The sequence below is a fragment of the Caloenas nicobarica genome, chromosome 8 (assembly GCF_036013445.1).
Source record: "Caloenas nicobarica isolate bCalNic1 chromosome 8, bCalNic1.hap1, whole genome shotgun sequence".
Taxonomy (NCBI): domain Eukaryota; kingdom Metazoa; phylum Chordata; class Aves; order Columbiformes; family Columbidae; genus Caloenas; species Caloenas nicobarica.
This window is the reverse complement of record NC_088252.1, coordinates 8,160,133-8,185,725: the sequence shown is the minus strand read 5'-3', so window position 1 is coordinate 8,185,725 and position 25,593 is coordinate 8,160,133. Positions and strand designations below refer to the sequence as shown.

Here is a 25,593-nt window from a genome sequence, read left to right as displayed (position 1 = left end):
GTAAATCTTACTGAAATCTTTACTTTAAAGCAAGTTTATCCAGATTCTACATCCTGAAATTCTGTATTCTAATGTTTTAAGCCGTTTTCTACAATCATTAATATAGTGAAATAAAAGCGAAAAGAAAACCTTAAAGAAAGCTGAAAGTCTAAACTCACCCATAACAACTGACAACATTGTGCTGCTTTTCTTGCTTCAGGAACATCTCACTTAATTTCATCAGGCTTGTGTTCTTCAAATTTTAAGTATCTGTCTTTTCTGTCCTTGCTCTTTTGGAGTGAAAATAACAAGAGTTGAAGGAATGTCTCTGTCACCCTTTTGTTTGTTTATGTCCTTCAAACTGTAAACACTCCGGGGCAATGTAATCCTCACTATGTTGCGGAATAAGAGCTCACAGGGCTCCTAATCCGCAGGTGAACACTGGCATCAAAAGGAGTTATTTTCTTTAACTGAATCCCAATGAATATAAATATCGTCTGTGTGATTCCTCTCCTTTGTACAGTGAAATGTGGGGGTTGCAATTTTTAATTAAAGATGGAACTTCAATCTGGCAGCAGTGCTGGGAGACATTTACTCAGCAGTGGCTCCTTGTGCTTTGCTGCTTCCCAAAATCTCACATTCCCCACGACATTACTGCTGGATGCTGTTTGGGGCTGCAATATTTGTTGCTTTAGCTGACAACATGAGGAGAAATGTGTCACATAGCCTTTCACATCTGCAGGACTGACCAGCTTCGCATCTTTCTCATTGAGAGGCAAGCAGGCTGCTTTGCAGGGCTCCCTGCAGGGTCCTGCTCACCCCGGGGGATCTGGCCCCTCTCACCAGTGTTGCCATTACGCACAGTGAGACCAAGGGACCCTTCTCTTCCCGGGGTCACTCACACCTGGGGCAGAGCACGGCAGCTCTCCAACCACCATCGCCCCCTCAGTGAGCAGCCAGGGCCGCACAAAGGCTGGCACGGGCACAGCGCGTGGCGCACTGCAACGGCCGCGGCGCGCGCAGCGGCCGTTACGGCCGTTACCGCCGCCCCAGCCACGCGGAGCTGACGGGGCGCGTGGTTCTGCGCGCGGCAACTACAACTCCCAGCCTGCCCCGCGACGCTCAGCCCAGCCACTTCCGACTACGTGTCCCGGCATCCCTCGGGGCCGCCTCGCTCTCGCGATGCCCGGTGGGGGCGGGATCCAGCGCGGCTCTCGCGAGAGCGGCGGGTCCGGAAGTTCCACGTCGGAAGGTGGGAGCGGGGCGCACGGACACCTCAGCCGGTCAGCGCGGCCGCGGGGCGACGCGGAGCCATGGTGAGTCCGGGGCCGCTGCCGAGCAGGCCTGCTGCCCGGGGAGCGCGGCGGGGCGGGGATGCGGCGGCCCGTGCGGGGAGGGTTGGGGGCTGCCCCGGTGGGTGCCGCGGCCGTTACTGGCCCCGGTGCAGGAGGCTTGAAGATCCACGTTGAGGTGTTTTTGCGTGGCCTCAGTGAGGTAGCCCAGCCTGGCACCGCGCAGCTGCTGCTGTGGCCGGCGCCGCCAGCGAAACAGCGGAGCTGGACGGGAATGAAGAGCGAGAGGCCCCGCGGAGACGGGGCTGAGCAGCCGGCCCGGCCGGGCCCCGTCCCGGGGAGCTGGGTCGGCGCTGGGCAGGACAAGCCGGGGGTGTGGGCAGGGGCTGCTTGCGCTGTTTGACCCGGGATTCCCTGTTCTGTGCCATCTGGAGAAGTCGTAGTGTTATTCTGTGATCTAAGTTAAGTAACAAAAAGAAAGGACTTGAAAAATCTTTCTGGCATCATAGAATCACAGAATGTCAGGGATTGGAAGGGACCTCAGAAGACCATCCAGTCCAATCCCCCTGCCCGGAGCAGGAACACCCAGATGAGGTTACACAGGAAGGCGTCCAGGCGGGTTTGAGTGTCTGCAGAGATGGAGACTCCACAACCCGCCTGGGCAGCCTGTTCCAGGCTCTGTCACCCTCACTGGGAAGAAGTTTCTTCTCATATTTAAGCGGAACCTCTTGTGTTCCAGTTTGAACCCATTGCCCCTTGTCCTATCATTGGTTGTCACCGGGAAGAGCCTGGCTCCATCCTTGTGACACTCACCCTTTATACATTTGTAAACATTAATGAGGTCTCCCCTCAGTCTCCTCTTATCCAAGCTAAAGAGACCCAGCTCCCTCAGCCTTTCCTCATACGGGAGAACCTCCACTCCCTTCATCATCTTCATGGCCCTGCGCTGGACTCTCTCCAGCAGTTCCCTGTCCTTCTGGAACTGAGGGGCCCAGGACTGGACACAATATTCCAGATGAGGTCTCACCAGGGCAGAGTAGAGGGGAAGGAGAACCTCTCTCGACCTGCTAACCACCCCGCTTCTAATACACCCCAGGATGCCATTGGCCTTCTTGGCCACAAGGGCCCAGTGCTGGCTCATGGTCATCCTGCTGTCCACCAGGACCCCCAGGTCCCTTTCCTCTACACTGCTCTCTAATAGGTCATTCCCCAACCTATACTGGAACCTGGGGTTGTGCTTGAAGTCACAGAGCAGATCCCTTGGGCTGTGTTACCTACCTGGGATTCATCAAACAGACCTATCAGTTGTCCAAGTGTTTTGAATATGTTGCAGTTAACCTTGTAGATCAGCCATAGTGTGGTCCTTAGTGGCAGTAGATAAGAGCAGTTCTAAGGATAAGCTCAGAATCACATGTAATAATCTTGCTTACTTTTCTAGTGTTGATGGCAGTAGAAATAAACCACAAGTTCATTCGCTACTGTCATATGTCATGTCCATATGTTACAGGCACTGCATGATAGCTAGGCATCTTTTTCTCCTTGCAGTTTCTGACATATTTAACTGCAGGTTTTATTAGTCTAATTCTGCTGCTGAACACACACAGCATTCTTTGTTTGGATATTACACATTAAGTTCTCTAACATTAAATGTCAGCAGCATTAAGTCAGCTCAACTGTCTTTGTGCATCTAAAGAATCTATAATGCCTCAAATATTTTAGAAAATCACTTTACTGTGCTTCATACTTTAAAAAATACTTTGGCTTTACATTGCTAGTGATGAAAGTGGAAAGTCAAAGCCTTCTTTGTAAGGGAGAGTCACAAACTTTTCCTTCCCCCCAGTTTTTACAACACAGTGTTCCATTCTACAGTTTAAAGTTGGAATTGTGAATAGAAATAAATTGATAATGGGCAAATGTCTTTATGTTCTGGTGTGATAACTGGCTTTTCCACCTGTTTTTCTCAGGTGAAGTAGCAGGAAGATTGTTTATCATTTGTTTTAGAAAGGTTTGCTTTGATTTAGTATTTTGGGGGCACCAGGAAGATGTACAGTGCAGCTTTTCTTTGGCTGTGCTGGAGATATATTTTCTGGTATGAAAAAATTTCACAAAAGTAAATTAAATTGACCCATTGCCATTGGTGGGGATGTGATGTTTCCAGAAACCCCTACAAAAACAGATAAGCAGATGGATAGAAAAGAGTAGTAGTCTTCTGTCTGCCTGAAAAGCAGGATTGGCTCCTTTTATTTTAAGGTTTAACTTCAGCTTTCCTTCTTCCATTGTATTTCTGTGCCAGTTTTATGTTGAGTGACTTTTTACTCTCAATTATTTTCTTCTTTAGCCTCTCCGACTTGATATAAAGCGGAAACTAACAGCTCGGTCTGACCGGGTGAAGAGCGTAGACTTGCATCCCACGGAACCATGGATGTTGGCTAGCCTTTACAATGGCAGTGTCTGTGTTTGGAACCATGAAACACAGGTGATGACTTTGGTTTTTATTATGAAATCTTCATTACCGACAGATGTATAAATTAAATTTTTCACTACTAGGTACACAAGAAGACTCTTAAATCACTGCCGCCAACTGACTGTATTGTCCCTGTCTTATTACAGAAGTCACTATAATAATAGACAAGGAATATCTTTAGCTGTGTCTTCAATGGTGTTTCATTGCCTGTAAATTTATTTTTAAACAGTTATCTCCTTTGCGGATTCCTTAAAAACTCACGTCTTTCCTTCTGACAGATTGGTTGCCTCTGTCTTGTACCTGACATCTGTATTTGTAAAGGTTATAGGAACTGTTAGACATCTACCTGTCTATCAAGTGTAGCTGAAATTGGGCAGCGCCTCCAAAAATACTTGAAGGTGGGGCTGGGTTAAGAATGAAGGGAGAACATAAAGGTGATGTTAAAAGAACAGAACAGGCAAGTATCTCCCTTCCTGGACAGGTATGTTCCTTTTTAAAAGTGTGCATGGACTGCTGTAGAACTCTTGGAGCATTGCCAAAGGCAACATAGTGGACACTGTTAAGATACAGAGCTGATCTCAAAATTGATATTTTCACCAGTGCTATAAACTTATTATTTTTCTTTTTAGACTCTGGTGAAGACTTTTGAAGTGTGCGACCTGCCAGTGAGAGCTGCCAAATTTGTGGCAAGAAAGAACTGGGTTGTTACAGGAGCTGTAAGCTGTCGTCATCTCGTGATTTCCATATGCAGTAGTTCTTTCTCTAGTTTATTTTCATGCTATTCCTTTGTACATCAACTAGTAATATGATTTGATATGAATTTGTAGAAGAGAAAGGAATATTTCACTATAGTTTCACAGAAATTTTTACCTTTAAGGAGGCTTAGAAACTTAAACTTTTCATTTCAAAGGAGAACAACCTAATATGGTGGCTAATTCTGCATGTAGTGCAAGCTAGATCTAAATTCAACTTTTATTGTCACCTGGAACACACTCAGCACCCAGTTTTGACTAAATACTGATAATGCTACTTGGACTAAGGTGAAACCATTGACTATTCTAGGTAAAATGACTTAGAAGTTACACTCTACTTTTGTTCTTGGTTATATTCAAAATAAGGTTTTTTTAAGTTTTATCTCTAGAAAAATACCGTGCTTTTATTCAATGAGGAATAGTTTGAGAGGAATAGTTTAATTCTCATCTTGGTCATGTGGCTTTTTTTTGATGGAATGATTTTTTTTTTTGGTCTAAATTGAGGCAATGCCTAAAATTTTTTGTCTCATTTTTTTTTCTAGTCTTTTTCCCTATACACAGAGCAGAAAATTCCTTGTCATTTAACTGTCTTATGCTGCTGTGACCCAGTTACTTCAAGTGCTCATAAATTAGCACTGTTTTGTTCTTTGGCAGCACAAGAGTTCAAACACCTGCAGGGAACTGGATTAGTAACTGATGAAAGTTAGTCTCCAATTTTATTTTCATCAACTTAATTTTACTTTGATCCGTTCCTTGATCTGATTCAGTGTGCAGCTGTGTTTGTCCTACCTTTCTCGAGGGAGGCTGCAATCCAGTAGCAAGAAATGGCAAGGAAAGGGCAAGACAGCTGCTTTCAGCAACAGAGCTGAGTCTTGAACAGTAACAAGGAAAATGTGACATTAGTCATTACTTATTCTGTGTGCTCCATGCTCATTATGCTGACAGGCTGCTCTCAAAAGAACGTACTTGTCCTTTTCTGACATTCTGAAGGATGTTTTCTGTAGGTGTTGCCGCCTAGACAGGCATGTGTGTGAAAGAGGAAAACTCAGAGCGGAAAAGTAAATGCCTTGGATAAAACAAGGAGTGTAGAGTTTATCACAATGTTTTGTTTATTCTAATGGCCTTGTGAGTCATGGTCACTTCTGAAAGCTTTAGCTGATTTTTTTTATTGCTTGTCAGATAGTTCTTCAATTTTCTTTTTTTAAAAAGTTTGGGAATACTGCTTTTAATAATACTGTATCTGAAAGAAAAATATCTGCCCCTCACACTCCACCGCTGAAAAAAAAAATATCAGTTTTAAACCATAAAGTTGAAATCACCTTTCCACTTGACTTAGAGCTACAACTTGCCCCCTGGCCCCACAACATTAACATTTTTGTAAATTTTATGTTGGAGTATGTTGCTTTTCATTTTCATATGAAGCATCAATAATTTAAAAATATTTTTGCACTTTCATTAATTTTAAATCAAAACACTATATTAAATACATCTTTTTAAAATGAAATTTTAATCGAAGTTTTTTTACATTTCATAAATGCCTTGGAATAGGATTAGGTAATTTATAGACTTTTGAATCAAAGTATAATTTGTATCATTAGCAAAGTACAGAAAATGGGTTTTTTTAACATTGTGTGGTTAGAGGCTCTTCAATGCTAGAATGTTTTCTCTGGCTACACTGCACTGAATATAAGGTGCATTATACAGAGAATCCTGTTTTAATGGTGGCTTTTCTTCCCTTTCATAGGATGACATGCAAATTAGAGTTTTTAATTATAACACCTTGGAAAGAGTTCACATGTTTGAAGCACATTCAGATTACATTCGTTGTATTGCTGTGCATCCCACACAGCCTTTCATACTGACAAGCAGCGGTAAGAGTTCTTTGGTATATTTTTGTATTTATTAACCAGCTATTTTTAGGTTTCTGTCTAGTGAGGCATTGCATGTTTTTTTTCTTTTTCTGCTGAAACAGGAACCCTCGAGCAAGTTGCCAACCTGACAGTTGTAACTTCATGTTATTTCTTTGCCAGATGCATTCATGTTTTTTTAATGGAATATCAACTGTACTTTAAAATATAATAGCTTACATTCTTGTCAGAGAAGACCAAAGAACCTTGTTGCTTAGTATCTGCCAGAGGAAAGGTTCATATATGTGCAAATTAGCTGTTATTTGAGAGTTTGCACACTCAAGTTCTGTTTTTTAAAAAAAAAATGACATAATCGTAGGGAGTGTGTTTTCAACTGGCAATTGGACTTGAAGCAACAGATACTTTCATTTTTTTTTCCCAAAATACTACGGAGTTCTCCAGTATTTGAGGCAATGTATATTACTTGGGATTGGAAGATCACAGTATCCAAACAGATCCTGCCCAAGAACAATTTCATTGTGCTCCTCAGTCGTTTTCATGCCCGGAAACCTTACTAGTGCAGGCAGAGCTCTGCAAGAACGCAGAGGGCCTTGTGACTCAGAAGCACCATATATTTCTGTGTTTTGCTATTGAAGCTGATACACTTATACCTGAAATAAAGGTACTAGGAGGGCAGCTTGGTTGTATCTGCTGCCTGTTCCTTGGTGCTCATCAGAGTAGGTGCTGCAGGAGGAAGCGTGAGTCCATTTCCTTAATATCTGCCCAGTATTTTAAGATTAATAATTCAGTACCTTAATATCAATTTTTAATCTCCCTTTTTAATACAGGTGCATTTCTTACTTAGTTTAATCACCATTTTACTGGACAATCTTTTTGAGAAACTTGTAGTCTCTGTAGTCCTTCTGCAAGGAAGGACCCGTAATCTTACAGATCGAAAATACATTCAGTGTTAGCAGTCAGGGGTTGAGAAATGAGTGAGCCTTTAACTTGAAGTTATGAAGGATTATGTAGTTTAAGAAAGTAGGTATCAGAATATATTACACTAACTGAAACTTTGTGTGGTTTTCTTTTTCAGATGACATGCTCATTAAACTCTGGGACTGGGATAAAAAATGGTCTTGCTCTCAGGTGTTTGAAGGACACACCCATTATGTCATGCAGATTGTTATAAACCCAAAAGACAATAACCAGTTTGCCAGTGCCTCCTTGGATAGGACAATCAAGGTACAAAAACTGTATTTGGGGTTGTTTTTTTAGTCATTAAGTAATTATCAGACACAGTACACAAACCAGTAATACTTTGTGGAAAATGGGTCAGAATTCTTAAAAGCAGGTGCAATCATAGAATTTTTATTGAACAAAGACCTGAACATTGGTCAGGTTACTATTTACTTACTAAGTAATTCAGTAAATTTACAAGATTACGTGTCACCTTAGTTCGTTGAAATGTGGTTCTCTAAACTTTAAGTGTTGCATTTCCATTTGGATTACACATAAACATTGGGGAGGGGTAATGGTTATACTGTCAGTAAGTAGTTTGGGAGAATTGAAACCTTGTAGATATATATAGAGAGAGATATATATACACATATATATGTATGTATGTATACATATATATATATATATATATATATAGTGGGTAAAGCTTTTGTGTGCATTTAAAAATAAATTAGTAAAGGCATTTGTTCCATTGTTTTCATGTCCTTGGCTGTCTGTGTATTGAATTGCTTCCAAAGGTGCCTTCAGCTTTCTCATGGTAGACCCTGATTAGTCTCATTTGCTATGAAACTATTACTAAATATCTGGAACTATAGATTTACAGCTATCTGAACAGTGAGAATTCCTCACATTCCATATAAATTTTCAGTATGTTGGCTGTAAAAAGCCAGTTTTGATTTTGTATGTTCTCAGATGTTGAGGTTAGGCGCACATAAATGTTGATTTGATGTGATGATCATGCAAAAATAGCAGTATATCTACAACTTGATTAATTTTGAGTCCTCATTTGGCATGTGATTTGTCATTCATTTAATGTAACTGGAAAAAAGAAAAGAAAAATCAACAAAATTCAGGATACAGTTGGGAGCAACTGGTGCATGCACAAATAGTCGATTGCTTTTTCTAGGCCTATTAGTTAATTTCATAAACAGATACTACTTCTTACAAACAGTGTCTTACATGATGATGTGTCTTATGTGGTATTATGTCCCTAAAAACAAACAAAGAAAGAAGTTAGAAGAAACCGATTCCATTGAGATGTGAGCACAGCATGTGCAACTTGTCATGTTATTTCTATTTATTTGCGGAGGGAGGATTGGTAGTTTGATAAGCAGTGTTCTGAACCTGAGAAAACAACCGTGTCTGTGTAATTCCATATTCTATATCTTTGGAATTGTTAATTACGTCTGAATACCTAATCTTTTTGGCAAGATTGACTTGGATGCAAAAGACTCATAACTACATGCGGTTGGGTGTGTGTTGGTTTTTTTTTTTTTTTCTGGGAAGGTGTGGCAGCTTGGCTCTTCATCACCCAACTTTACTTTGGAAGGCCATGAGAAAGGAGTGAACTGCATTGACTATTACAGCGGGGGAGACAAGCCGTATCTCATTTCAGGTGCAGATGACCGGCTGGTTAAGATCTGGGATTACCAGGTATGTGCTCAACTCCTCATAAACTTTTGTGCAAATTGCCATAGCAAAACCTTTAGTGAAGAAACAGAAAAAGAGGGAAGGGATTTCAATACACTCACAGATATTCCTCATTTTTCCTTGGAAAGAAGGTACCTGGGGCGAAATATTTCCTGACATGTTTTTAATTTAAAAAAAAATATTTTAACCCTTGAAAAAATCTGCTGTGAATTTAAATAACCTTAAAGTTAATTAGTGGAATTAAATTTGACAGAAGGTTTCTATTATTAGCATTAGGTTTTTTTCTCGTAACCTAGTAATCCCTGCTTTTTGGACTTTTTTGTGGATTAAGGTGCTCCTCTTCTATGTTCAAATGTAAATATTGTTCATGTATCAGCTCTTTCCTTCCTTTTGCTTCTTATGAATTCTTTTCCTTTTTCATCATATGCACATTTACACAAGCACATGTGTATATGTACACACGTGCATGTGCCTCTATTTGACAGTTTGCAGGGGTTGTGAGGTGACTTGTTTGAATGCTCTACAGGAAAGAGAGATTGAATCCAAGTATTCAATTCTGTTGCAGAAACCTAGAGCTTCCTGTGTATAAATGGCCAGAAGAGCCAGACAGAACTTGTTAGATGATACTTTCTGGTTGTTAAAGCACGTTGCCTTAGAGTAAATCCAAGTTCAGAGTTAAAGCTAGTGCTGTTAATTTAAGTCTGCGCTGTAGTAATGACTGATGAATAACATTGCGTGAAATTTTGCCACCAGGTACAGCTGTATACATCAGTTATGTAGTCTAATCTCAGTTTTCTCAAACAGAGTAGACTTTTCTTTCACATCCGTATGAATGAACATTCTTAACAAAGACAGTATTGGATCTGTCTTCACCTGTAATTACATTCAGATAAATGTTTTGCTCTGCTTTTTTGTTGGTGTTTTTTTTTCAGTGAACTCTGCTTTCTATCTTGCTTTAATTTGTTGCGCTGCGTAGCTGTGACAAAGCGTATCTTCTAGGCAGGAACCCATCTGAAAATAGAGGAAAGCAACTGTGTCAAGGGAAATAAATATTTTCCTCTGGGGAGTATAAATTAACTCAATATAAACATAGTTTTTAATGTCTAATGCTGTTGTTGGAGCAACTTGGGAATAAATGGTACTGGAAGAAATCTAGAGAAATATGGTTTGGGGGGGACACTTTTTTAAGAAAGGAGTGTAAAAAATGTAGCGTGTTTATTATCTGTATCTGTACTTCTGACTCTATTTTGCAGAATAAAACATGTGTGCAAACACTGGAAGGACATGCTCAAAATGTGTCGTGTGTCAGCTTCCATCCTGAATTGCCTATCATTATCACAGGCTCAGAAGATGGTAATTTCCCACTTTCTGATATATAAAGGACAGGGGAAGAACTTATGGGAGAACTCTTTTTGTGGTGTGGCTACACACTTTGTGCCCTTGCATTGAGAGACGAGATAAAAGGCATGTGTTCCTTTCTTTCGTCTAGGAACTGTGCGCATTTGGCATTCAAGCACTTACCGCCTGGAAAGTACCCTCAACTACGGTATGGAGAGAGTGTGGTGTGTGGCCAGTTTAAGAGGATCCAATAACGTGGCTTTGGGATATGATGAAGGCAGCATTATTGTTAAGGTACAATTAATGATTTGAAATGAGAAATTGTGATTCATCACTATCTATGTACAGGGCAACTGATTTCTGATTCTGTGATAATATGTAAAATACTGAAAATTTGGCTTTTGAATTGGCATTTTTAGACAGAACAAGGGTATTTAACTAGATATGTTCAACTGCAGAGAAAATCAGGACTGTATTTTCTCCATCTGCTAAATTCTTATGCTACACTTCCTAGCTGGGTCGTGAAGAACCTGCCATGTCCATGGATGCAAATGGAAAAATTATTTGGGCTAAACATTCAGAAGTCCAGCAGGCTAACTTAAAAGCTATGGGAGATGCTGAAATCAAAGATGGAGAAAGATTGCCACTGGCTGTGAAGGATATGGGGAGCTGTGAAATCTATCCTCAGACAATTCAGCACAACCCTAACGGACGGTAATAGATTTTAGCACAAAATACTCAAGTGCTTCTGATTTTCTCTCTTTTTTTAATATTGGAAAACTTTTTGAATGAAAAAAATTAAGTTGCATGTGTGATGGTGGCTGAGTAAACGTGTATCAGAGCAAGGCACTGTGAAGTCAGAGTAATAGATGGGCTGCACCTGTAAGAGCTGCTTAAACAAACAAGTTACACATTCTAGGTAGTGGAAGAAGTATGCAAACAAATTGTATAAGGTAACAGCAGCAAACCACGTCGTTTTATCACTTCTCCTGGATTGGTTTTTGTTGACAGATAAGCTAAATTAAAAGAACAGGTAAAGGGATACTAAGTACAAGAGCTGCTCAGTATCATCCAGAAGGAAGACAGAATAGCAGTAGGTAGCAACATGGTGCAGAGGAAAGTCCAGTGAGATTTTTGGAATATATGAAGCTCTTTTATTCTGTCTGCGTTTGCAGTGATCAGATTGGGCTAGAGGCCTTTAACTTTTCGGTTAATTTGTCTCCTTGGTCATGCCTGTTGAACTGAACACAGATGTCTGACAAACGAATCTTTCTCCTTCTCTAGGTTTGTAGTAGTGTGTGGTGACGGCGAATACATTATCTACACAGCCATGGCTTTGCGAAACAAGAGCTTTGGTTCTGCACAGGAGTTTGCTTGGGCACATGATTCTTCAGAGTAAGTGTTGCAGATTTTTTCCTTTGTTTTAACTTGAATTTGCTGCTGCTACTTTTCAGGCTGTACAAACATTAAACTGGCCTGTGTGGATAATGAACTTTCAATAACTGCTTTAAAATTTTCCATTTGTAGCACTCTTCTAATTTTTGAAGGTAAATTCAATACAGTTATTTTGTAGAAGCTTATGATCTTAGTAATTTCCTACTTTGGAAGCCAAATAATTTTTAAAACTTTTTTATTTTACAATACAATCTTTAGATACGCAATCAGGGAGAGCAACAGCGTTGTAAAGATATTTAAAAATTTCAAAGAGAAGAAATCATTCAAGCCTGATTTTGGAGCAGAAGGTAAGTATTTACTTTTAAAATAGATATGTTGGCACTTTTTTTTTTTTGCACAATGTGGATTTCTTCCGCCTTTATCTTCTTGCAGGCATCTATGGTGGCTTCCTGTTGGGGGTCAGATCTGTTAATGGTTTGGCATTCTATGATTGGGAAAACACAGAACTGATTCGCAGAATTGAGATTCAGCCCAAACACGTAAGTTTCTAGATGGGACTGAAGATAGTTACCTGTCTGTGTTTACTGACTGTGCTTTTTTCACTAGACTGCTGATTTCCTTTAATGAAGCCAAGCTGTCAATCATAATGTAATAACTTAAGTTTATTCCAGTCTTGTAGTAGAAGGGGAAAAAAAATCCTGTATGCGTTGACTTCTCAGGTCCTAAAGCTTCTGTTAGAGTTAGCATGTTCTAACTTTAATTTATACATCCTCCTTTCTTAACGTGAGGTCTCTAAAACAGTGTCATTATTGATTTTGATGATACAGATTTTCTGGTCTGATTCGGGTGAGCTTGTCTGCATTGCTACGGAAGAGTCATTCTTCATTCTGAAATACCTGTCAGAAAAAGTTGCAGCAGCCCAAGAAACACATGAAGGTGTCACTGAAGATGGAATTGAAGATGCTTTTGAGGTACTTTCTGTTTAAAAATGGAATAGGACTAGAGCTCATTGAAGCAAGTATCCCCAGAGTATAGCAAATATAGTCCTTGCCGTAGTCCTATTAAATTTTAGTTTCCAGAACACTGAGTACCACACAGTATACATCTGTCTGAGGAACACTGTTAACAATTTTATTTGGGTTCCCTGGGGAGAGCATCTCCTTTTGAATCCCAGTATGACAGACCTTGATGCCTGTGTTTCTCTTCAGACATCTGTTTATTAATACTATTCTCTCAAAGTTACAGGGGTTGTTTTTAAAGCACAAACTAGGGTAGTATGTTTACATAGCTTAAACGTTTTCTGCAGTTTTCAAATTTTGAAATGTTACTGAAATTAGAAAACAAGTAAAACATCCTTTGAAATGTCAGAAACAAAAATTTCACAGGGAAGGTTGTCTTTGGTTATCTTTCTTAACACTTAGTTTTGTGCTTGTTTCCCGAATTTGTAATTGGTTAAGTATTAAGGTAGACATGTCATATGTGACAGCATTTTTATAAAACTAAAAGCATTATTTAAGTACTTTCAATCTGTATCTTAACTCTCTCGCAACTTGCCCAACTATTTACTTAAGTGTAGAATATTAGGTTTAATTTGAAAATGCAATAGTCTTACTGCTATCTAAAAGTCCCTTTTTATATATCTAATTAAACTGAACCTAATTTGCAGGTTCTTGGTGAGATTCAGGAGATTGTGAAAACAGGCTTGTGGGTGGGTGACTGCTTTATTTACACCAGTTCTGTGAACAGACTCAACTACTATGTTGGAGGAGAAATTGTCACTATTGCCCATTTAGACAGGTAAGTTGCTGCACTGGGTTGTAAGCAAGTGTTAAAGGTTTTTTCAACCAAGTTAGGACAAGGTGAACCTTGTCACCTTGCCGTACGTTACTACTTTTCCTTACATATTATGCTAATTTATGTTCTGAGGCAGTAATGTAATGTTGGAGGGAGTAAATGGTGTTACCTGGAAGTGTACATAGAGTAAAAGTAGAATTTTTCATGTGATTGTTCTTGCTACTGTGAGAACTATTGGGCTTTTCTTATAGACTATTTGGTAGTGGATCTATTAAAGATGAATATTATTGGTTTTGTTTCAGGACAATGTATCTTTTGGGGTATATCCCAAAGGACAACCGACTTTATTTGGGTGATAAGGAGCTAAACATTGTTAGCTACTCTTTGCTGGTCTCAGTGCTTGAATATCAAACTGCGGTGATGAGAAGAGACTTCGGTATGGCTGATAAAGTTCTTCCCACGATTCCAAAAGAACAGAGAACGAGAGTTGCACATTTTCTTGAAAAACAGGCAAGGAAACTACTTTTTTAGTTATAAAAAAACTTAATAAATCAATTTATTCACATTTCTAATTGAATTTGCTGAGCAAAACTAGACTGTTTTATCTGTAAGCATCAACTCTTGTTAATCATCCACATTTATCTGAGAATACTCTAACTTTCTGTTTAAAGAGTGCCTTTGTTAGAACATTTAGGGTGCTGTTCAACCTGACAGACGAGTGTGACTTTCAGATTTTTATTTTAGGGCTTCAAACAACAAGCTCTTGCAGTATCTACAGATCCAGAGCATCGTTTTGAACTTGCTCTTCAACTTGGAGAATTAAAAATAGCATATCAGCTTGCCGTGGAAGCAGAGGTAAACATATAATTTTTAGTGATTCATACTAATTCTGAGTATTAGTATGAATCTAAGAGGCCCTGTAAGGAAGGATAACGGCATGTGTGGATGCAGTACAGCCCTGTAAACACTGCCTATAGGCCTCCAACTTCCTTGATGAAGCTCTTCTGCCTGTAATTCAAAGGAGTCTAAGCTGTGGGATGGGGAGAGAAAAAATATTGTGTGCTCAGAAAGCTACAGGAACTCCTGGAGACTGCAAATCTTGAACCAAGAATCAAGCCTTAATCTCCAGTATTGAACAGAGTGAGGAGGAATGGCAGGACTGACCCTCTGGGCCTTCATTCCAGCCTTGGCAAGCTTAGACTGATGCACTGGGAAGTCTGACAGGCAGTGATTTGTCCCACAGCCATTGTTCCGAGAATTGATCCTGTTGTTCCTGTTGTAAAATAATGAAGTTAGTGATAAGGGATGTTAACTTAGTTACAGACACAAATATCTTTCTTACATTGCAAAGATTAACTTGGGAGCTTTCTTTAAGAGATTGTTGCTGTCTAAATTTCCAGAGTTATTTCTACCTCCTCCATGTTTAGTGAAAAACTGTTTGTTTTATGTAATGGTATAGGTGTGTAATGATCCGCATGTAAAGCTGTGTCATGCTGAGGAGCTGCAGTAAACCTAGTATGTCAAAGGGAGGCAAGCGTAGCAGTGGGATACAGTACCTTCCCAAGTACACCTACCTTTTTGTATTGAATGCTCTGAAAAAATCTTTAAACGCTGTTCAAAAATGAGGTGTCATTTGTTTCTTGGTTTGGTGTTGCCGTTGTTGTTTTATTTCCCTCCCTCTCTCCTTTTTGTACCATTAGTCAGAACAGAAATGGAAGCAACTTGCTGAGCTTGCCATTAGTAAATGCCAGTTTGGCTTAGCCCAGGAGTGTCTCCACCACGCACAAGACTACGGGGGACTGCTGCTCCTGGCGACAGCTTCGGGAAATGCTAACATGGTGAATAAGTTAGCTGAAGGAGCAGAAAAAGATGGCAAGAACAACGTTGCATTTATGAGCTACTTCTTGCAGGGAAAGTAAGTAGCAAGAGATTCAGATTGTTCTGTTGTGCTTTGCCAAGTGCGAAGAGCCTCAGGTTCTTCAGATGGCTAACTACAGCTAACTTAAAACTTAATGAAGAAAGATATTACCTCTTCAGAAAAGCTGATTCTATTTTATGATGGCTGCTACTTTTAAAATCTTTCATGTCATAAACATGTAAGCTAGTAAAAAGATTTATTAAACTTACTGGTTAAAATCACATTTTAAAATATTTTAGGCTTGATTCATGTTTGGAACTCCTGATTAAAACTGGACGTCTCCCAGAAGCTGCTTTTCTTGCACGGACATATTTGCCAAGCCAAGTTTCAAGGTAACTTGAAAGCATATGTAGAGCATGAGTAGTGTTGTCAAAAGTAGCTGTATATAACAGATATGGTTTGCATCTCCAGGGTTGTTAAACTGTGGCGGGAGAACCTCTCTAAAGTCAATCAAAAAGCTGCTGAGTCCCTTGCTGATCCTACAGAATATGAAAATCTTTTCCCTGGATTAAAGGAAGCTTTTGTTGCTGAAGAGTATGTTAAACAAAGTCTTGCTGACTTGCGGCCAGCCAGGGAATACCCCCTTGTCACTGTAAGTAAGAAGTGGGAGTTCTTGTCTCTAGAAGAAAAAACATTTGGTGCTGTGTAAAATCAGCTTTAAGCACATCAGTGCAGCCACTTAAACATTCCATGAATGTACGTTTTGTGGGTTCTGATTTTTTTAAATATTTATTTATTTATTTACTTGTAGCCAAATGAAGAAAGAAACGTACTTGAAGAAGCAAAAGGCTTTGAGCCTACTGGAGTAGTGGCACCTCAGGTCAGTGTTTCTACTGAATGATGAATTCTAAGAAGGGGGCAACTTCGTACAGTAACATCTACCTTGGAGAACAGTTCACCAATAACGGACAAATTATTGCTCTTATTGGCTTGACTGTAAGCACTGCAGCTGAGTTTCATGTTCTTTTGCCTCAGAGACTTCTTAATCTGATTTTGTAACTACTGCTGGCTTCTTGACTGTGAAATTGTTTCTTTTTTCAAGTTGCACATACAAACACTGCCTCAACTGCTGCAAGTTTTCTAAAAGCGTAGTAGTTGGAACCTGGAAACTAATGTGTATTATGGCAATTAACAATGTTTTATATTCTTTGCTATTTGGCATGGTTATGAAATAAGACTGTTAAATAGCAAACTGACTAGGAATCCTGCTCAATTTTTTGAAAATACATCCTAATCAATATTTGAAGTAACTCAAACTGATTTTTTTTTTACCATCTCAGTTGTTATCAAAGTATTATGCAGAAGGTATGATTTGATGTGTATGCTTATACCTTATATTTGAAACAAACACTTCAAAAATGCTTTTCAGAGCTTAAACAGAAGGTGACAACTTCTGATTTTTGCTCGTGTCAAATACACTGTACATTTGGACATGAAAATCAGAATGTGAGAGTTTCTTAAAGACAGTAGTTGTTTGCATGGCTGTTTGAGGCTGTAAACTTCTGAAAGAACTGCAGTGGAAACTGAGGGAGAGACAGAAAGTCACAACTCTCCATTCTGTCCCTGTATTTTTTTCGTTGGAGGAGATGCACTACAAAAGCTCGGTGGCAGTTCAGAGAAGTTAGCTTACTTCCCAGTAGCTTTAGTGACTATTTGCTTCTCACGTATCAAAGCAAGTATCATTAAGGCAAAATCAAAATTTTGTGGAAATTTGTTAAAGACAATTTTTACAATGCTGTTTCTGTATTATCTAAAACAAATTAGAACTAGCTTACATTAGAAGGTGAAAACAAGACCTCTAATGTTAGAAGCGTATCTTTGCATTCAGTTCATGATTGCATAGAAATCCTTAGAAGTTGTCTCTTACAGCTGAGGTTGAATATGGGAAGTTTTGTAGGAGATAATTATATAGTTTACCTAATTATGCTCAATAGAATAGTATTATTGCTTCAGTGATGTTATTAACTGACAATAAAATCTGGGCAGCAGTGAAGTGAGAAAGGTGTTAAACCATTATAGGGTAGCGAGCACAAAGGCCAGCACCAGTACTAAGATTTATCACTTGCTAAAATTCTGTGACAGTCTCAAGTAACCTCATCTCTTTTCTGCTGAGGACCTTGAGAATCACTGCCTTTCTAACAGCACTTCAGTATTTGGAATTAACTGATATTTTCTGAAGGTTGTTTTCATTGTACCAGTTCCATCAACTGCTTTAAATAAACTGGATAGGAGTCTCCAGTGAAGTGAGAACTAGAACGCTTACTGGCTGCAAAGATGTGGCTCAAGAATTACTGAGGGAAACTTTGAACTCTCCACAGGGAGAGGGGGATTATAGGTCTGCTGTTGTTTACTTGCCTTTGAAGGAATTTAAATTCAGAAGAACTTTAAGGAATCTCTTTCTCATTAGCAGAAGGCTGAGGAACCAGTTCCATCTGCTAAACCGGAAGTGATGAAGACAGTTTTGCAGAATTCTGATCCAATTCCAACAAGAGATCAAAAGGTACTCAAATATATTTTATGAAGGGAAAGAATGTAGTACAAGCACTAAATTCATTTTAGGCTGAAGACTTCAACTAACAATGTGATTTAACCACGCTACTGGAAGATGTCCCTCTCTATGTTAATACTCCCAGCCAGCCTAGGACCAGTACAGTGTATGGATCCCATCCTGCTGTACACAGAAGCTGAAACTGTACCCAGTAACATCACCCAGTTCCTGCAGCCTTGTGGGCTTACAAGGAACAAAGGGTGAAGTCCAAACACAGTTGGTCAGAACACAGCAAAAAGTGGCAACTGAGACACTTTCTTACCAAGAAGGCAGCTTCTCTCTGCAACTGCTCTTAACATTTGTTCCACCTGACTGCCTCAGTTGTGTGTTTTGCAGAATGTGTAAATACATCATACAGTCATACATCACATAAGCTGGCTAACATGTACCATATTAGCCTCTCCATAATCTAGTCTTTTATTTTCATAGACACTTCTGGACTTGGAAGATGACTTGGATAACCTAGATCTGGAAGATATTGATACCACAGATATCAATCTGGATGAAGAGATCTTAGATGAGTGAATGTGTTTTTAGCTGACCAAATCACTTACTCCAAACAAAAGAATGAAGTTGTGTGGACTATGTGCTCCAAGTTAATTTGATTTTTATACTGAAAGTGGACCATGTACTTGTAGAAATAAGGGCAGACCCAGCAACTGTACAAAAGGAATCAGCTTCCAGTATGTTCAAATTCAAGGTGTAGGCTTGCTCCAGCGCATACTAAAAAATGTTTCCGTTTATCGAGCAATTCAATAAACCCTTTTAAAAATTCTGTTCATCAGTTTTCCATTTACTAGTAATTCTACTATTCTTAACCCAGCTTCTGTAGTGTGCATTGCAAACATTTGAAACGGGAGCATAGTAGCCAAGGATTAGTATTTCAACCTGACTTTTCTTAGCATATACTCGTAGGTACATGGTTACTTTTCCACTGTGCACTGTTAACAAGCAGTAGCTCAGTTACTCTTCCACATAAAACTTCTAGCTAAAAAAAAAAAATCTAACAGCACTGTAATATGGGTTAAGGGACAGATATGGTATTATACGCTTTACTAAATGAAGCTGTCCAGACCCTGTACTTACTTCGATAATTTTAATTGTGGGCAATTCTTAAGGTTCCACATGCAACAACACTAAAGTCATTAAACTTGGGGTATATTGTCACCTCCAAACAAAAGTGATGATCACTGCTCTAAGTTCACTTACAGAACTTTTGAAAGTAACAAACTGCTGCAGTGATGCTTTTTTATTTTTAGTAAAAAATTTTCTAGAACAGTCATCCAAAGTATTTATTGTGGAATCCTGTACAGAGAATGTTTAGAAACAGACTTAAGACTTATGATGAACTAGGGTTTATTTCATGAAGCTGTAGAAGAAGCCATTGCTTCTTGGTAAGCCTGGAGGGCCAGTTGTATGTAGCCTTCTTTCTGTGATTCGGTTTTCACAAATACCTGAAACATGGCAGGAGAGAGATTAATGTACAATTAAGAGCATAGTTGCATAATGAGATTGCAGTTGTAGCTGGCTGATCTGCCACTGCAAACTGTAATCCTGGTGCAAATATATATAGTTTAAAAAAACCAACCTGGTATGCATAACAGTTCTAGTTAAATGACTGCTTCTTAAGGTAAAAAGAATTTTAGACTAATAAATAGGCTTCTGCTGTTTAAAAGCCTTCTCTAGTTCAGTACTGTTAAAGTAGAAAAGCATACCTTGATTAGATCAACTCCTTGGAGCTTCCCTTCTTTAGCTTCTTTTGCTGATTGACATTCAGGGTGAAGCATATGATACAGTGTGACTAAACATGTAGCGTCATCCAGCCTAAACAAATAAAGGGTTGTTTGTAGCAATTACTTTCTCTAAATACTTATTTAAAGAAAATGTACTTTGTGGTTTCACAAACTGCTTTCACTGAGTATACAGTCAGCAGATACAGCTAAACAGGCATCCCACCATCTATTGCGATGGCAACCTCTGCATGAGAAGGAAGCCCAAAAGCATGGAAACAGCAATGTGCACCAGGTAAGGTACATAAACTTATCCATACTGCAGTTTAAGCCTGAGTTCAGCAGTGATCAAGCTGCAGTGTCTCTCTAAAATACAATTAATTACCCATTAACAAGTATTTACTGGAACAACCACACCAAAGAGAGACTCTTACACTAACTGCAGTAACTCGCATGTTTTACAGAAGTAATATTAGCAATCTTGTGACACTGAACCCCAAGCTGAACTTAAAACTGGAACAGTCGTTTTACATAAACCTAAGCATAAATCATGGGTGGGCAAGCAGGCAAAATCACTACAAATTTGGGTAATTTTAAGGTCTGATATTTTAATTTTCCCTTTAACAACTTCATTCCAAAACCAAAACTGGAACTTCCCTGTATTTCTTAATATCCTCAGGTTCAAAAGTAAGATCTGACCACCTGTTAAAAGTTTCTAACTTCAACACTAGGGAATGAATGCCACCATCACTGCAACTTGGAGTTCTAATTGTACAAATTTCTCCTAGCTCTAGTGACATTTTGAACAAGTAAATACTGTTTACTTCAGAAAGTTTTGACTAAGTTTAAGAGCACATCTTACAGAAATCCATTTATTTAAAATAAAAGTATCTATATGTTCCTAAGCTACTTAGGAATTGGTCTAAAACTCAGATTGTGTCAACCTGAAATCAAAACTGAGCTCAGCAATATAAAATTGTTAGGCTTTAAGATCAGTAGTGCCCAGAGCTGGAACTACACTGACAATTACAGGGGAAACAAAAACCCAAGAACTAAGACATTTGTGAAAAAAAGTAGTTTAATACCCTGCAACTCCATGGACTGTGGTTGGTGCTTACATTCAGCATCTATATAGCTAAAAGTTACAGCTAACCTAAAATTTCATGCAAATTAAAACTTCTATAATCTTAGAGAAATACTGTTTTTATTTTCAATGTAACTTGTTTTCTATTTGTTTATGTAAGCAGAATTAATAAGTGACAAACACCACTTACAAGTCTCTGTTGATCATATCTATTAGTAAGCCATCTGTTTTCTTTCTATTTACTAGATACCACACCATTCCTCCAAAGTGTCTCGTTGAACGGAGCAGATCATATTTGGCATGTTTCTCAATGTCGTCATATGTCCGATGATGGACCTATACACAGAAAAGATTTCCATTTCATTAACACAAATAGTTTGATGACAATTTCTCCCCTCTACTACTATTTAGAGTTTTTCATCCATTTTCAGACCTCCGTAAAGTGCAAGAGTAAACCACAGGCTGAACCATGCAACCGTAAAGCTTTATACATGGTGTAATTCAGGATAACACTGGGATAACCCAGTTCTTAGCACTTAGGCATGGACACCTTTATGTTAAGAGAAAGGTAAATACTAGCTATGTACTGAAAATGTGGGAGGGAGGAACATAACCTCTGAACTTTCATTTCACGGCTGTCAAGTTGTAATCTATTCTTTAAGGAGAAAAAACCCTGGAGCAAAGAGGTGAAATTTTACTTTGAAGAAAAGGTACTTGAAAAATTGCCCAATAGAAGTTATGTTCTCAGTGATTCAAGGGGAAAAAAAAAAACCACATGAGGATAACAGGTAATCTATATGAAGGGGAAGGAACACCTATGAACAACTTTGATCACCAGGTAATATGTATGTTTACAAAACAAACCCTAAAGTTCTTCACTAATAATATTATTATTAGAAAAACTAGAAGTGAACTCACTCTGATATAGTCTGGTGAATCTGGCTCAAACTGAGCAATGCACATGTTAAGGATGTCCTCATGACGGTCTTGTTGAAACACAGTCTGAAACAACAGTGCAAAATTCAGGAATAGATTCTGTATCACACCATTCCAACTATCCAAAACCAAAACAGCAGCCACAGTATTTCTGTTCTGGGCAAAACTTCCAGTGAGTATCCCCTTAGTCACAAGGCAAAATGGATAACAGTGCAGTAACTGCCCTGATGACACTAATACAGCGTTTCTCAATTTTTGTTTCTGAAACACCACCTCACGTTTTCAGATTAGCATACCATTTCATTAATGCATAACTATTAAATGTGCACTTAGAGCATGACAGAATATTTACACCTAGCCTGGACTTACCTGGAGCTTTATAGTAAGTATTTTAAGTTACAATGATAATCAACTGTTCAAAACATAATTCAAGCAGCTTAAAACATACAAGCAGACTGGCTTTTCAGAGCTACTCTGTCTAAATAGGACAGTTTCTCTATGAGAGCATAAGCAAGTAAAAATGGTCAGTTTTCAAAACCAGGAAGCTCTTACCCCAAGGTGCTCATCCTTGAACATCACCGGGGGGATAACTCTGCGCCCTTCTTTTGGGAAAAATATCTGTATCATTCTGTCTCGTTCCTCCCAGGTTGCTTTGCGTAATACACCATTTGGTTCTCTAACTACAATGAAACGCTCCTGAAAAAAGGTTAAAAAAAAAAAGAGCATTATCTCCCAAAGTCTTCTCTCTTTATAGCCATTGTAAAAAAGATTCATATTTGGCAAAGTCCCTCTATATCTAAACCCACACTAATAAGCAGTTTCTGTCTGATTGTTGCTGTGCACTAGATTTATCATTTCTCCCTTGGTGCCTGCTAATTAAGTGCTACAGTTGCATCTTAATTTTACTGTATGACATAACTGTGCATGTGCCTACACTAAAAGCTGCAGTTCTGTGAACTTCAGACAGATATCATAACTAGTACCCAAAGAAAGGAGTTAGGGTTGCTCCTGGCCTGATTTTATGCATTTAATAACACTCACTTAATTAAGAATGCAAGTGTCTTTTTAACTTTGTTTCAGAGGTAGCTGCTAGAATCAAGTAAGGGCAAGCGCAAAACAAAAAATACAACAATTAAAACAATACCCAGATTTGTTCACAAGCCTATTTGATCTAGGGCTGCAGACAGGAAAGGGGAAGTTTTCAATACATTAAGGCAGAAGAATAAATAGCAGGTTTGTGGGGAGAGCTCTCAGATAGAGCAAGAGATGTAAGACTTGGCAATTCATTTCACGGGATCATCACAATATACATGTTTGAACCACGGAGATTTCTTAGAATCATAACTATTGTTAAGGATTTTTCAAGCCTCTTATTACTGGTACTTAAGACACCCTGGATGTTTCACAGTACAAAGAAATCTAGTTGTTTTCTTTATGCTCCACAATTTTATTTGACAACTGTTTCTTCACAGCTTTCACATGAATTCATTTATCATTTACTCAGCTTTCCATCAGATCTTTGCAACTGTGAAGTAGCTCCATCTTTTGGACTACACACAGCACTCAGTAATCCAATTCCACAGAAAGCTTCTAGGAAGTACAGAAGAACTTGGCACTCCTAGAAAATCACAAGCATGTGCTTTTAAAATAATTAACTATCCCGCGGCTTCTCCCTCCCCTCTTCTTCCTCCCAGCCTCACCTGCTTTTGAGCACTGGAATTAATTTATCATTATAAGTTACAAGCAAACGTTTAGCAATACATTTCTTTGTACTGCCTGGTACCAGACTGAATTTACAACTAATCAGCCTTTTTGCAGGCTACTATAACTACATTTTCTTAAAACCTAAAGCTTATTTTGAAATTATTAGTTAAAAACTCTTAAAATAAATTAATACCTTGTTACTTACACGATGTGGAATGGAGTAAGTTAAATCTGTAAACACGTATTTTGTAGTTTCAGTTCCTTCAAGGATTTTATCATCTGCTAAGACATCATCAATTGGCTCTCGTTCATTCAAAACTGGAGGCATGGCTAGTTTTTCTTTAGCTTCCTCAATGGCTTTTCTTGTGGCCTTAAAAAAAACCCAGTAGTTTAATTTTAAAATTAAAAAAAATCATCCTGTTGGAAAGCTAGCATACAATTTCGAGTTAAATATTTTCATTTAGAGATACATTTTTTTTTCTGCAGTTGAGAAGAAGTGAGACACTAATTAAGTCTCCAGGCTGAAGAACTGCATGTGAACAACATACCACTATTGTAACTTGGGCAAATGGCTGGAAGAAGTTCCAGAATGAAAATCTACATATCCTACTGCAAACACCAAGTTTATTTCAGGTATTTTTCCCTGGTAAATTTCCCCCAGAGCATAAAGGACAATAAATAGTTTGTATATTGTTGCGATCGTGGTTACAGAAGAACTGGCCCCTTCACCATCCTGGACCATAGTCTGACAACAACTAAAACACGCAGTCAAAGGATTCCCAGGGCTATACCTTAAGCATCAGATAAAGACATTGAACACAATTTTAAGGGGATAATAAAGAGAACCTTTCACTCAAGAAGAAAAAAAAGTATCCTATTTCTTTCTATATTCCATAAGAATCAGGAAGAATTGGATGAATAGAACAGACCACTTAAAGTGAAGAGACACTGATTTTCACTAATTTAGGAAATAATCTGAAACAACGGAAAGAAACCAAAACGTTCTCAACAGCAGCACTAAACGAAGCAGAACTATGGAGGGTTCCAGAGGGTTTGCTAATATTTCAACCCGAAGCGGAGCAGCTCACCTCTTCCAGCTGGGCTTCTGTCATCAGCTTGTACTTGGGCGGCTTCAGCTGCTTCTTCACCGGCCTGAAGACCTTCTGCAGGTTGAGCCCGGTCATTCTGCAGAGCAGGTTCTGCACGGCCTCATCCCCAAAGGCGGGCCGGGCGGCCTTCCCTGCTCGAGGGGGGTTTCACACGCCGTCAACGCGCCCGCAGAGGCCGGGGGCAGAGCGGCCGCCGCGGTCACGCCGCCCTCCTCCCCCTGCCGCCAAGGCCCCGCGGCAGCGGCCCCGCGCCGGCGCAGCCGCCCGCTCCCGCTCCCGCTCCCGCCCCCCGGGAACCGCGGGCGCGCACCGCGCCCCACCGCTCCCCGCACCTACCGGCCGCGGCCCCCGCGTCCTGCGCCAGCCCCCGCCGCGCGCGCCAGCCCCACAGCGCCCGCGCCGCGCGCGCCAGCCGCCCCGGCCCGCCCGCCCAGCCGAGCGCCGCCATCTTGCCCACGCCCCTTCCCGCCCCGCAGGCAGGCCGGGAAATGGAGTCGCAGCGCCGCGGGTGGAGCGGCGGCCCCGCCCCACGGAGGCAGAAAAGCTGGGAGGGGAAAGGCAAATGAAACGCTCCCGATGCGTTTGTATTGTTAAAACGCCGCCGAGGCGGAGGTGAGGGCCGGGTTAGGGTGGGAGCCCGTTCTGCCGTTCTCGTCGGAGCGGGGACGGCGGCGGCGGGTGTGAGGGAGCGGCGGCCGGGAGCGAGCGGGGCTCCGAGCGGCAGGCGTCCCTGCTCGGCGCGGGGACCACGCAGCTGGAAACGAGAGGAGCTGAGGAGGCGGCGCACGCCGCTGCGGTTGAGCCGCCGGTGAGCCGCGGCCGCGCGGAGCTCAGGCAGGGGCGCGGCGGCACGGGCGGTCCCGGCGGCCCGCGCTGCCCGCGGCTGCGGGACTTGGTGCGGAGTCAGAAACCGCGGTCACTGGAAGGGCAGTCCTGTCAGATTTTCTGTCTGGCCCGCGACCTGGGGGAACTTCGAAGGACACAGCGAGTCAGCGAGGAATATCCATGTCTGAAAGTGCCACCTGCGCCCCTG

At 40.3% G+C, this 25,593-nt stretch overlaps 2 protein-coding genes across 3 annotated transcripts; one reads left to right on the top strand and one right to left on the bottom strand.

The window, feature by feature from the left end:
- The first annotated feature begins 1,202 nt into the window (after positions 1 to 1,202).
- COPB2 (COPI coat complex subunit beta 2) lies at positions 1,203 to 19,821 on the top strand. 2 transcript variants are annotated; one of them, XM_065639841.1, is made up of 22 exons: positions 1,203 to 1,295; positions 3,610 to 3,747; positions 4,365 to 4,451; positions 6,232 to 6,358; positions 7,431 to 7,579; positions 8,861 to 9,007; positions 10,258 to 10,357; positions 10,494 to 10,636; positions 10,857 to 11,056; positions 11,627 to 11,737; positions 11,996 to 12,084; positions 12,170 to 12,276; positions 12,565 to 12,708; positions 13,404 to 13,534; positions 13,834 to 14,041; positions 14,276 to 14,386; positions 15,232 to 15,446; positions 15,689 to 15,781; positions 15,861 to 16,041; positions 16,201 to 16,269; positions 17,860 to 17,949; positions 18,427 to 19,821. In XM_065639841.1, exons 1-22 carry the CDS (start codon positions 1,293 to 1,295, stop codon positions 18,520 to 18,522), a joined length of 2,739 nt encoding a protein of 912 aa, XP_065495913.1. In that variant the 5' UTR covers positions 1,203 to 1,292; the 3' UTR covers positions 18,523 to 19,821. The 2 variants fall into 2 exon arrangements, with proteins under 2 accessions (XP_065495913.1, XP_065495912.1); XM_065639840.1 differs by having other exon boundaries at positions 17,857 to 17,949.
- MRPS22 (mitochondrial ribosomal protein S22) lies at positions 19,264 to 25,008 on the bottom strand. Its single transcript, XM_065639842.1, has 8 exons — positions 24,897 to 25,008; positions 24,540 to 24,691; positions 23,657 to 23,821; positions 22,300 to 22,443; positions 21,730 to 21,813; positions 21,002 to 21,147; positions 19,713 to 19,821; positions 19,264 to 19,451 (listed from the first exon to the last, which is right to left on the bottom strand). The coding sequence occupies exons 1-8, from the start codon at positions 25,006 to 25,008 to the stop codon at positions 19,359 to 19,361; spliced, it is 1,005 nt and encodes a 334-aa protein (XP_065495914.1). The 3' UTR covers positions 19,264 to 19,358.
- Positions 25,009 to 25,593: the final 585 nt, after the last annotated feature.

Bases quoted from the DNA above. Each gene is read 5' to 3' on its own strand.
- COPB2 (XM_065639840.1), top strand. The intron at 9,008-10,257 runs GTATGTGCTCAA...TCTATTTTGCAG, and splicing joins TTAAGATCTGGGATTACCAG to AATAAAACATGTGTGCAAAC. The intron at 14,042-14,275 runs GCAAGGAAACTA...TTTTTATTTTAG, and splicing joins CACATTTTCTTGAAAAACAG to GGCTTCAAACAACAAGCTCT.
- MRPS22 (XM_065639842.1), bottom strand. From the start codon at position 25,008: ATGGCGGCGCTCGGCTGGGCGGGCGGGCCGGGGCGGCTGGCGCGCGCG. The intron at 21,148-21,729 runs GTGAGTTCACTT...TTCTGTGTATAG, and splicing joins ATTCACCAGACTATATCAGA to GTCCATCATCGGACATATGA. The intron at 19,452-19,712 runs GTATGCTTTTCT...GCCATGTTTCAG, and splicing joins AAGGAGTTGATCTAATCAAG to GTATTTGTGAAAACCGAATC.